This window comes from Callospermophilus lateralis, chromosome 3 (genome assembly GCF_048772815.1).
Source record: "Callospermophilus lateralis isolate mCalLat2 chromosome 3, mCalLat2.hap1, whole genome shotgun sequence".
Lineage (NCBI taxonomy): Eukaryota > Metazoa > Chordata > Mammalia > Rodentia > Sciuridae > Callospermophilus > Callospermophilus lateralis.
The window spans coordinates 120,448,862-120,462,027 of record NC_135307.1 but is presented as its reverse complement, the minus strand read 5'-3'; the positions used below and the strand labels follow the sequence as shown (position 1 = coordinate 120,462,027).

At 44.1% G+C, this 13,166-nt stretch overlaps 1 protein-coding gene and 1 pseudogene across 1 annotated transcript in view; one reads left to right on the top strand and one right to left on the bottom strand.

Moving 5' to 3' along the window:
- Positions 1–1,345: 1,345 nt before the first annotated feature.
- LOC143394795 (c-Myc-binding protein pseudogene) lies at positions 1,346–1,723 on the bottom strand (annotated as a pseudogene).
- A 10,990-nt stretch (positions 1,724–12,713) lies between these two features.
- Positions 12,714–13,166, top strand: part of Sh2d7 (SH2 domain containing 7) — a 9,177-nt gene continuing 8,724 nt past the window's right edge. The window contains exon 1 of the mRNA XM_076851214.2: positions 12,714–12,835. Within this exon, the coding sequence (XP_076707329.2) occupies positions 12,726–12,835 (110 nt within the window). The 5' untranslated portion in view covers positions 12,714–12,725. The remainder of the gene's footprint in view (positions 12,836–13,166) is intronic.

Sequence of the window (13,166 nt, the reverse complement as noted above, 5' to 3'; positions counted from 1 at the left end):
GCCTACATCCTGGAGGAGCGTGCTGGTGGAGGGACTAGAGAGAAGTCAGGGGTCCTCCCTTGTGCCTCAGCTTCCTCATCTGTACAGTAGGTCATAATTTTTCATCTATCTCCTAGAGCTGTCCTGAGGTTTAGGTGAGCTAATGAATGGAAAACACTTGGCAAAGTCCCTGACACATCACAAAATCTTTTTTTTTTTTTTCATTAATTTACTATTTACAGATCTTTCATATACATTCTCATTTGACTCTCACAACAACCCTGTGAGGTAAGCCGCACAGATATTCTTCTCATTTAACAGATAAGGAAAGCGAATCTCAGAGCTGAAGTGCCCAAGGTTCTATAGTTAGAGAATAGTTTGTAGTAATATCAATCTTTGGCCTCAAAATTCAGCGCCCAACCTTCCTTCATACTTGCCCTACTTACTTCACAGGGATAATGAAGATAAAATGAATTCAAAATTAGAAAAATACTTTGAGGGGAAAAAAAAAGCACTATATAATTATACCCATCATTGCCCATGATATATGGCTCATTCCTCTTCTCATTCCCGTTTGTACATGAACCAGAATTTTATATTACTTCTGTGCTCAACTAAGCAACTAAGTAAGGCAGGGTATTAGTGTGATCCTGTTTAAAATTATGTAAATTACAATCTGGGTAACTGCATTATTAGGCAAATTGAAAAACAGGATAATGTGCAATTAGGACCCAATAAAAAGCACACAGCAAAGCAAGGCAACATTATCAGATAGGGCATGATTGCATAGAAGGAAAACATGATATCAGAGTCCAAAGTGGCACACACACAGTTATCTAAGGCAAAGTGGTGGCAAAGAAGAATTATTGATTCTGCACTATATAAATAAGGGAAGATGATTTGTGGGAACATGTGCAAAAGCATCTTGTCACACAGATCTCTCCAGCTGCCTAAAGAGAATATAAACACTGTCATCTTCACTGTCAAGAATGATTCTATCTCTGCTCATACTCTGAACTAAACCAAGGAATACCTCTATGCTAATCTTCCTTGGCTAAAATACAACTAGTACCATTATTCCTAATCAGACTAATAAATAGATATCTTTTAAGGTAATGAATTAGATGGCTGTTTAATTTTTTGTTTTCAGGATTCACTTCAGATTCTTCTGCTTTTAAGACCCAAAGCAAGTTATATTGAGTTTTTATTGGTGATTCTAAGTATATGTGTTTATAACAGTTCAAGAGTGAACTTAACACATTAAAAGAGTTTTATAGCATCTGTTCAGGAAAGATTATGTACTATACAAATTATTCAAGTCATACAAAGACACTATTTTTCAGTGTCTTTTCAACTGAGAAGAATCCTATTCAGCACACTTCCCCTCCTGAGGTAGTTCATACTGAGCAAGCTTTGCTTTCAGTTTTTTTTTTTTTTTTAATTTTCTTCTACAGTAGCTTCATATTTCTCTTTCATTTCTGCCAATTCTAAGAGAAGCAATTCTTATTTCTGAATTTTCTGGGGTAGCAGCTCCTAAGTGATACTTTAAAAAATCCAAAGCACTGTTAGGTTTCTCTGGTTCTTCATAGAAGGCTACCAACATTTGGTCAACATGTCCATCACCCCCACCCAACTTCTCCAGGCACCTCCAGAACTGCTTGCACTTCAAATTGGTATCTTTGTAATGAGCCACAATAACAGTGGATGCAGCATAACTGGCATCAGAGACCGAAGCTGGCTCCATGGCAAAAATCTTAATGGCAGCTAATTCCTTCTACAAGCCACCCCAGCCCTTGCTTTTTACCTCTGGCTGGTGCTGGGCGACACTGAGATCTCCTATGGGCACTGGACCTGTCCCTTACTATGAGAAGATCCAGGCAGGTGGGAAGATTCAGGGGAAGGAGTCTTGCCAAGGAAGCCAGGACTCAGAGCCCCTCCATGTGGACTCTGGCTTCCAATGGGCTTTATTTCCCTACCAAATTGGCAGGCAAATCTGCATACCTTGTGGTTCTTTTTCCCTGGGAGCTGGTGAGGGTGGAAGGTTGACATGGGCTTAATGGCCTGTGCAGGAGTTAGGGGGAGCCACACCACCTGGGGAGCAGGTAGGCCTGGAGTCCAGGGGAGACAATGAGCTGCAGTGGCAGAGGCCCTAGGTCCTTCCTATTCCCTGTCCCCAGAGCCTGACACCATGCTCAAGACACCACATTCTATCTGCCTTCACCACTCCCTCCCCAGCCCCCAACCACATATCCAACCCCAATCTCCCTATTCTCCCACATACAGATTAGGGGCTAGAACCCAGCTCTGAGTCCAGGGTGGGAGATGGGGTATTTCGCTGCAAGCTGGAAGAGATTCATTGTTCTAAATACAGAAGTTCAGGCATTGTCCGGTTGGGTGAAATGGTGTGGAAGAAGTTTAAAATGTACTTATGCAGGCAAAGAGATGCAGGGGAACAAACCCAGGAGGCAGTCAGGGGATGCTCACCACAGGCAGAGATAAGACCTAGAAGGAGCAGATACAGTAGTGGATGAGATGTTTTAAAATTTGTTTTGAATTTTGACTAGATGGACTAAACACGAGTTAATTTTGAGTCAGTCCATTTTTTAAATACTTATTTTTTAGTACAATACCTTTATTTATTTATTTATTTATATGTGGTGCTGAGGATCGAACCTAGGGCCTCACATGTGCTAGGTGAGCACTCCACCGCTGAGACACAAAACCCCAGCCCATTGAGTCAGCGCATTTTAAAAATACTTTCAGAACCTGGGTAGCAGGGACAATGGCAGGAGCAATGATGTGGAAAGTGGATGCAGCATGAAGGTAGGGAGGCAAGGTAAAGCAATTCTGTCACTGACATCAGTCTTGGATAGATCATTTCCTGCCCTGAGCCTCAGTTTCTTTGTCTTTATAATCAGAAATAATGCAGACAGTAAAACCACCTTTGCATGTCTGCTATATAAAGATGAAAGGAAATTATAAGTATGTATTTGATGTACTTGGCACACAGTAAAGGTTCAAAATTCATTCAAGATTTACTGTGGGCCTCCATTTTCCCAGCTGTGAAGTGAGGAAAGGGAAAATAGGCACAGGACTGAGAGGCAACCCTGGGGCCCCAGCTATTCAAGCTACCAGGAACACCAGGCCGACACAGCTGGGCCACACTGCAGCCACCTGGCCTCCGAGAGACTGTAGAACAAGGCTTCTCAAGGTGTGGTTCTCAACCCCTGATCTTCCCAGTGAGCCCTAAACTGATCCCAAAACTGAGCATCTTTTCTTCACTGTTGTGAGCAAACAACACACAATTCTGCAAAATTTCCTTTTTATACAAGACTTAGGATTACTAGTGAAGCTGAATTACTTATAGAGAAATTAGTTTGCATTTTGATCTTGCTGCTATGATGGAGAGGCACACCAACAGGGGGTGCCTCTCTGATCTGAGAAATGGTTTCCCTCTCCTCTAGGTTGTCAGGAACCCACAGACCCAGAGCATCCAAGGTGAGAGAGAGTTTTATGTGGCAATGTTTTTAATACCATGGTAGGTTCTTTGGAGTTCTCATTTCACTACATAACAATACAGGTTGTTAGGTCGGTGGTGGTGACTTAGTGGCAACTTAGAACAAAGCAGCCCGAGACGAAAAAGAACATCAATCAGATGCCGGCAGAAACGCCTGTCAATCAGCCAGATCTCCTGACTAATGCCTGTCAATCAGCAGGACCCCCTGGCCAATCCTGGAGTTCAGCCAACTCCCCTGACCAACTCCAAGGGGGCAAGGGACCCTAGAAACACCTTTTCCGGTCCCAAGCCCTTCCCTTCCTGCTGTAAGCCCCATAAAAGTCCAGTCCGGTCGAGCTTCCACGCGGTTTCTCCTCAGACCCTTCCCCTGTCCCCTCTGTGGGTCTGATTGAGTTCCGCCCGGGAGTGATATCTCAATAAAGCCTGTTCAGCGGCCCTTTTAAATCTGTCTCCTTTGGCCATTGTCTGCCCCGACTGATCTGACACAGGTGTCCCTAAATATCCCCAGAGGACTGATTCCAAGGCCCTCATTGTGTACCAAAAGCTGAGGATGCTCATGTCCCTTAAATAAAATAGTGTAGTATTTGCATATAACCTATATGCAACCTCCCATATGTGCATCATATTAAATCATCTCTGGATGAGTTACAATGCCTAATAAGACGTGAATACTTTGTAAGTCATTGTTACACTGCATTGTTTAGGGGATAATGACCAAACAAAGTTTGTACATATTAAGCACAGATGCAATTTTTTCCTTTGCATTTTCTGCTTGTGGTTGGTTGGATATGCTAATGGGGAGCCCTGGGGTACACAAGGCTGACTCTATATTTTTAAATATCATGGCCACATTTTAAATGAAAAATATGTATGTTTTTGCTTTAAGCTTTTTTGGAAAGGATTACTTTTATGTTTTTGCTTTTAAAATTATTTGGCTTTGAGGAATTCATTTAATTTACAATTGGTAATGATTTCTTGGCAGTCTTCTGGCTTGATTGAGAATTCTGATAAGGAAATGTTGAGGGCCACGCATGGCATTCTGCCAGAAGGGAGTGGTTGAGAGGTGACGCCAGGGAGCCTTTGAGATGGTGATGGTTATGTTATGGACCCCTGCTGTCCGGCAATAGGGTGGCTGGGGGGTTGGGGAATAGGGCCGCTCTAGGAATAGGGTGGTTCCTGCTGCCTCAGGCGCCCACTACCATTGAGTGTTGAGTTCTCACGGGAGGCACGGAGCCTGTGAGAGTGGGGAGAGTTGGGGGGGAGGGGAGTGTGCGTGCAGTGCTGGTGGAATTCGGGCAATAAAGTTTCCTGTTTGAACACACAAGTGCTTTGTGGCAGCTCGGTGATTTGTGCTCAGCCAGACTACGGCAAGGTAAAGTCATCTGGCTTCCAAACCACTTTTATGTATGATGAAACTTTCCTGAATACCAAATGAGGATGATACAAGATGACACTGAATGGATAGTTACTTACACATTTATGCATTGTAATTGTATAATTTTCTCCTTTTGAATTTTGGAGCCACCACTGGTTTTGTTCTTTTTTTTTTTTTTTTTTTTTTTTTTAAGGTCTCAGACCTTACTAGGGGTCCTTGGAAAGTTCTCAATACCTGGCTCTTGTCCTGTGAATAAAACACAACATCCTGTGTGTGTTTGGTGGAAGGATGACTGAAGGGGACTTGTCTGGATACCACCCTCCCTATCCAGCAGCTATGCTTGAACAATGACAAGAGGAAGTCCCTCCGTGGCCTTGAGGAGTGAAAAGGATCACAATAAAATTGGTGATTTTTCTGGACCAGTACCAGACCCCTTCCTTTTTTTTTTTTTTTTTTTTTGTGTGCTGGGAGTTCCCAAAATGACTGATCTTGAAAATACTATTATCCATTCATTCATTCATTCATTCATTCAAAATTTAGTGAGCATAACTCAATATAACCCCTAAAAAAGGCAATTTGGTAACATCTATCAAAATGAAAAAAGTAAATTCTCTTTGAGTCAGTGATCCTACTTCTGGGAATGTGCTTCATAGATGCACTTGCTCTATGCTTAATTATGTCTATATAAAGTTATCCATGGCTGCATTTTTGGAAATAAAAAAGATTGGAAACAACCCAAGTAATCACGAGTGGGGGACTTGTTACAAAAATTAAATGCATGCATGTAATAGAATACTATGTAGTTATAGAAATAAGAATGGCACTCCTCTCTGTACTTTTTTGGAAGGAGCTCTGAGATGTGTTAATTTTTTTTTACAAGGCAAGGTGCAGAACATTGTACAGTATTCTACCTTTCATGTGGGAAAAAGGAAAAAAAGCCAGGCACAGTGGCATGTACCTGTAGTCCCAGCTACTTGGAAGGCCAAGGCAGGAGGATTGCTTGATCCTAGGAGTTTGGGGACAGCCTAGGATAAATACTAAGACGTTGTCTCAAAAAACAAAAAACAAACAAAAAAAAAAAAGAGTGAGGGAGAATAGGAAAATATTTATTTATTTGGATATACACTAAGAAACATAACAAAACAAAACCAGGAAGAACAATCCAGAAACAAGTAACAAGTAACAAAGACACAGGGTCTGTGGGAAAGACTCAGGATCAGGAATGAGTTAATACTTGAAGAAAAATATTTTTACAGATACTTATTTATATTTTAGATTTTTAAAAACCATGTGGGGGCTGGGGTTGTGGCTCAGCGGTAAAGTGCTCGACTAGCACGTGTGAAGCCCTGGGTTGGATCCTCAGCACCACATAAAAATAAATATATAAGTAAAGGTATTGTGTCCACCTACAACTAAAAATAAATATTAAAAAAAACCCATGTGGATGTATCATCTATTCAAATAATAATTTAAATAAAACTACTGAACATCTACCCGTGCCAAACACTGTTCCAGACACAATAGGGGGAGAATGAAGCAGAGATAAAGAAGGTGGAATCATTCATTCTCCACTGTTCAGGTTTATGGAACAAATTCAGACCTACTAAAAACAGCTAAGGATAAAAAAAAAAAGTGTCCATGCATTAAAATAAGCACATGACTAGTATTTGCTGAAAAGTCCACTTTGGCATTTCACCCAAGAGGTTAGCTGCCAGCAGCACTGGATCATGAACATGGACACCCTGCATGGGCTCAAGAAAGGAGAAGCGAGAGAGTGTTGGTGTTGTCCACACTGGGCTGGAGAGACACTCCCTCTGAGCATCTTTCCAGGGATGCCTCAGGCCTGTTTCCCAAGAAGACAAGCCAGGCTGAATGCCTTTAGGAGAGAGTAATTTGTTGGATAATTCACTGCCATCTATTTGTCCTCTAGAAAAAGCAGACCCTCAAGAGAGAAGAACCCAAGGCAGGGAAGAACTCAAGACAGGACAAGTATATCAAATTCTGGGGACTTCCCAAGTGGGGGGATGACTTGAAGCTGCGTGTGAATCATGAGGCCAGCATGTGCAGCTGTGTCTCCCAGCCACAGAACTGCATGCATCAGCTCACTGAATCACCAAATCCTTCCAGGTAGGTGCTTCATTTCTCCCCCATTTTTATAGATTGAGGAAACGGAGATAAATGTAAGCTGCAGAGCCAGCAAATGAGGAGTTGGGATTCTAAACCCATTAGTCTGATCTAGAGCCTGAAGCCTCTTAATCCTTCTTTCTACACCTCTGGGCCCCAGGAGGAGGTGGGTAGGGCTATTCCAGCATCCTCTCTGTGCCCAGGGTCTAGCACCAGTAGTTGCCCATGTGTAATGAATTAAACAATGGAATGCAGAGTGTTGTCCATGACAATCTATTTCTACCTCTAGTCCTTCATGGAGCTTCCAATTCCCCTCGAACCTGGGCCTCCCCCCTCCTCAGCTCCACACTTCCTTGGAGTATAAATATAGACTCCCCCTTATTTGCCTGGCCCACAGCCATCCTGGGTTCTGTGTCCTTTTGTACACAAAGCCATTGTCTCTTATGAAAATGACCAGGTTCTTCTCATAAAAGTATCCAGTCTAATTGGGAGGTGGAGAGAGAATACCTCATGGAAAATTATAGAAGCACATTTCTTTGTATTTGAATACTTCCAGGATCTCGCTTTGGCAGTGAATCAATTCTGGGTTGGACCCCGCCCCCCCATCCTCAGCCTCTTTTGTGCTATGGACCTCTTTGAAATCTGTTGAAGCCCGTGGGTCACATAGCTAGTAAGCACAGAATAGATTGTTGTTGTTATTGTTATTGCTGCTTTTTGCAGAACTGGGGATTGAATCCAGGGACACTCTCTACCACGGAGCTTTTTTGAGACAGAATCTAGCTAAGTTGCCCAGGCTGGTCTTGAATTTGCCATTCTCAGCCTCAGCCTCTCGAGCTGGGATTTACAGGCATGTGCCAACACTCTCAGCTCAGAATAGATTTTTTTTTTTTTTAGTTGTAGGTTACCATAATACCTTTATTTTATTGTATTTTTTTGTGGTGCTGAGGATTGAACCCAGTGCCTCACGAGTACGGGTGAGCATTCTACCACTGAGCTACAACTGCAGCCCCAGAATCTATTTTTAAAAAACATTTTTTAAGCTGTAAATGGACTTTTATTTTATTTATTTATATGTGGTACTGAGAATCAAACCCAGTGCCTCACACATGATAGGCAAATGTTGTACCACTGAGCCACAACCCCAATCCCAGAATAGTTTTTTGTTTTTTTATTTTATTTTATTTTTTTAGTTTTCGGCGAACACAACATCTTTGTTTGTATGTGGTGCTGAGGATCGAACCCGGGCCGCACGCATGCCAGGCGAGCGTGCTACCGCTTGAGCCACATCCCCAGCCCTAGTTTTTTTTTTTTTTTTAATGCACAAAATATAATACCTAGAGGGACAATAAAAATAAATTATGTGAAAATAAGGTTTCTCAAAATATTCTTGATGTAGTAACTTTTTGTGCTTCTTTATTGATGTGTTAAGGAACACAATCCATCATTGCATCAAATTGCTATAATTTTGAGGTAATGATGAACAAAAAAGATATCTGTCTGCAACAGCTGTAATGTAATATGCAAATATCTGTATTTCTGTTGCTGACAAAGTAACAGGTGCTGCTAACATTAATGTGGTTTATTTCTTCCCAGGGAAGGAAATGCTGAGTTTCAGTTAGAGATTAGGGAAAATAAAGATACAATCTCCCTCCTCCCCGCTTTGCATTTTAGAGAATTCCAGAACTTGCCAGCCTGGGATTTCCATTCTGACACCATGATAGCACTGTCTTGTGTGTGGCAAGAGAGATCAATTAGCAAGAACATGAATGATGGTTTGCTTTTGATGTCTCCCTAAAATTGTCAAATTGTCAAGTCTGGAAATCTATTATTTGAATTGTCAAGTCTGGAAATCTATTGTTTGTCAAAGTGATGTTCCTGGGAGCCGGCCTTCTGAGAACACTTGCAATGTGCCTATGTGCTTGCCCTGTGTGAAGAGTGTTACTTGCAGTATTTCATCCCATGCTGTGTGTGGTAAAAATAATAATCCTTTTTACAGATGTGGAAAACATGGCTCAGAGGCAGGGGCAGCTGCCCAGGTCTGCCTCATGTCCTGGTCTTTCCTCTAAACTGTATGCATCACACACATTTTTATCTTGATTTGAGTTGACCCATGATGAAGTTGTAATAATACGAATAATGATAGGTTCCAACAGGGTGCACTCTACATATTTTAGAATATTTATATCCTTCTCCTCCTCCTCATCATCATCATTATCATCACAAGCAGTGGCTAATCCTAATTGCTTGCATTATTGCAAACTCTGTTTAAATGACTTAACTCATTTAACCTTTCTAACAACAGGTTGCTATGGTTTGTCTCACAAGGATTCATGTGTTTGAAGCTTGGTCCTTAGTGTGGCAATGTTGGGAGGTGATGGAACCTTTAAAAGGTGGGAGGTGGGTAGGTCATTGGTGGGCACTACTTTGGGAAGATATTAAAGTAGTTCTCATAGGCCAGTTAATTCCTGGGAGAGTGGGTTGTTATGAAAGAGTGAGCCTGGTCCCTGGCTTTCTGTCTCACCATGCAATGGCTCCCTCTTGCCCACTTCCCCACCATGATGCCTTCTGCCATGATGTGATTGCTGTAGCCAAGAAGGCCTTGCCAGAGTCTAAATAGATGGGTCAGCCCAATCTTGGACTTTCAGTCTCCAAAACTGTGAGCTAAACAAACTTCTTTAAAGTATGCAGTCTCAGGCCTTTCATTATAACAATAGAAGAAATATGAATGCACAGGTCATATGATTCTCCTCATTTCAAAAATTAAGATACTGAAACCAGAAAACTTATGACATTTGATCAAGGGTCATGTAGTTAATAAGGTAGAATTTGAACCATGGAAATGTGGTTTTAGCACCTTCTTTTAACTGTTTCATTGAAGCAGAACATGAACGTAGAAAAATATACATTGTGAATGCCCGTTTCTGTGAATTTTCATACAGTGAACATAGTCATCTAATCACCAACCAGATCCAAAAATAGAACCTGATCAGCACTCAGCAGCTCCTTGCCCCCTTCCCAGTCATTACGTCCCCAAGATAACTACTATTCTGACTGCTATCACCTTTGATTCATTCTGCCTTTTTTGAATTTATGTAAATGTTTCTTTATTCTTTACCATTATGCTCTCTTCTAGTCCTCATAATGACCCCAGAGTCTAGAAAGTGCTTATTATTCCCATCATGAGTACATTGAGGTATCTGCAACAACTTAGTAATTCCCATGTCAGGTGTGTGATGGAAGCAGGATTCTAACCTAGGTCTTGGGGCTGACTTGATTGCAACATCTCCTGTCTCCATGTCCACCTAGCCTGAATTTCTGCTGTGAAACTCAGAAGCACATTAGGGATCAGGAATATTCACATGAGCAAAGGGTCCCACATGGCCCTATACTGCTCCAAAACTTCCTGTCCAAGGCCTAGCCTAGCCCTTCTGGGGACCCAGCTATGCCAAGTTTGTTACAGCCACATGAGCTCCCCATCATTCCTCACAATCTGTAGCAATGTAGTCTCATGGTTTTCCCTTTGCTGGTAACAGCAGCTCTTCCTCCTTCACTGTCGCCTCCTGGGCAAGGCTGATTGCATCCAGGGACCCTCTGCCTAAGAAGTGTGGCCCATGTGCTCTCTGGTGTTTCCCTCTCCCTTTGTCTTGGAATGTTTAGACTGTATGTCCATAAGCAGAGTGTTGTGTGGTTTGTTGCTTTATTCCCAGGGCCCAGATTCACATGGCATATGGTAGGCAATCAATAAATCTTGAGTGGAAGGAAGAATTAATCGGTTCAGAACTTCTACCACCAAAATACAAATGGTACCCACAAGGGAAAGATATGTAGAGTTTAAATCTATTGGTTTGCTAACAGGGGTAGTGCTGTGGACTTCAGCCAGGGTCTGGTCTTTAGCTGTGACAAAGACTGGAGGTTCAGGGGGAGAAGGCCAAACCCGGTGAGGCAGCTCATCTGCTGGCCAGGAAACTGCCCCTACCCATCTTGGGTTGCTACCGTGGCCCTCCCCGCTGTGACTCCAGCCAACCAAGGTGCCCTGTCCCAAAGCATCAGAGAGAAGAGCCAGCCACCGCCCAGAGGTGACAATGGGGCTCCTGTGCACTGTGGGAGGTTGGGAGCTCAGGCAAATGAGCCAGAGCACAGGCAGATATAGAGGCCCACAGACTGACCGGCCTTGCTGTGGCTTTGGGGTTTGCCAGGATGGAGGGAAGCCTGAAGCAGCTCAGCCTGGGGAGGGAGACTGAGGAGACAAGGGACAGCCAGGCCCTGGCTGAGCTCCAGGAACTGGCCATGAAATGGTTCATGGAGACCCAAGCCCCCTTCATCCTGCAGAATGGGGCCCTGCCCCCCTGGTTTCATGGATTCATCACCCGCAAGTAAGATTGCCCCTGTCCACATGGCCACACAGCCCTCAGCCCCTTGTGGCCTGAGAATTCAGGAATCTTTGGTTCCTGCCCTCTCCCTGTGCTAGGCAGGGACCTTAGGGGAGGAGAAGGATGGGGAACAGACTAAGGACCACTCCACCCTCTGGTGGCTGATTCTGTGGCAGAGGGAGAGGCTGTGGGGGAGGGGGATTGGCCATCACTCAGGTCTAGGATGACTGGGGCTGAAAGAGGGCCAGGCAGGAGCAGAACATACTCAGACCAGCTTTGAATAACTGGTTGGATGGCTAGGGGACTATATCATTTGTCACTCAAACTTGGCACTATTGGTAACTAAGCTAGGAGAATTTGTCTCAAATGGGATAGTCTAGGCAAACTCTGGTGCACTGTTACCTTAGGAATAAATGCCAAGATGTGGGGGTTGGTCTTTCAATTGGGCTGTATTTTCAAGTAGCCAGAGCATCAGATGAAGGCATAAGACGTTTGACCAGTCACCAGGTCCTGGTATATCCTGGCATAGAGCCAGGCCAGCTTTATGGCATCAACTTGTACAACTGCACAGGGACCTGTGCTCAAGAGAGACCCCCACTCACATCAATGATCTCCTGTCACTATCTTAAAATTCTTAATAATTTTTGAACAAAGGGCTCAGCAAGTTCGTTTGGCATTGGGCCCTGCAGATTACGTAGCTGGTCCTGAATAGAGCAGGTCCTTGGTTAAGTACTTGATGAGAAAGTGAGTAAGGGAATATCTGGTCGATGTACTGCCAAACCAGAAAACAGCTGGAATTTTCCATCATGCCTCCAAAATACTTGGCACCATGTAGAAATATCTGTAGCTGCCTGGGGCTTATGGGGACAAGAGGTGGGGGTGTGGTGAGTCCCTGTGAGCTGCTATTGTGACCAGGCTTGAGGCTTCTCCCTGCAGAAACTCTTATGTAGTGCACATCTCACACCACTGCACACAGTGGTCCTGCAGGGGGGATCCCCCCAACCTAATAATCTCCAGATGTATGGATCTGTCCTTGATCCACAACCATCAGGTGGACAGTGTATGGCTGGAGTTGCAGCTAGTATGCCTGCTGGTGAGGCTGCAGTAGGGAGGAGGGAGGTCCTTGTGGCCTCAGGACCTTGATCCAGTCTCAGATTGAGTCTTGAATTTGCTCAATTAAGCAAAGACAGACCACAGGCAGCCCTGAGAGACTGCAGACCCAGTCAAAGACTCAAGGGTGTCCTCTATTGAGGGTTGAAGGACTGTCTGTGCCCTGGGTCTGGTGCCCAAGGGTGTATCCCTCAGGGACTCTGAGGCAGGACTCTGAGTCAGGCTGCTATTAGGGAAGGAGCCCCAGCTAATGGCATGTCCTCTGCCCAGGCAGACGGAGCAGCTACTCAGGGACAAAGCTCTTGGTTCCTTCCTCATCCGCCTCAGTGACCGGGCTGCCGGCTACATCTTGTCCTACAGGTAAGAGGGGAAGGCAGGCTCAGGCTCTCAGAACCAGCCTTCAGATCAGCACAGTGTGGGTCCAGCAGCCTCCACTGCTTGACTTCCCCTGAGCCCCGTGTCCCTTACTCCCTTGTTCATCCATCACATGCTCAATAGACACTTTCTGAGCAGCACTAGCCACAGCCTTCAATGGGGAGCAGGACCAAGTGAGCACATTCTCCCAAAGGGATGCTGGGGAAGGCCTTCCAGAGGGGAGCTTTGAGCCCAGAATAGGAGGAGGAACAGCAATTTGCTAGGCAAAGAACGGGGTGTTGTGGGCTAGATACAGCCGAGCTCGTGGTTTCTTTGG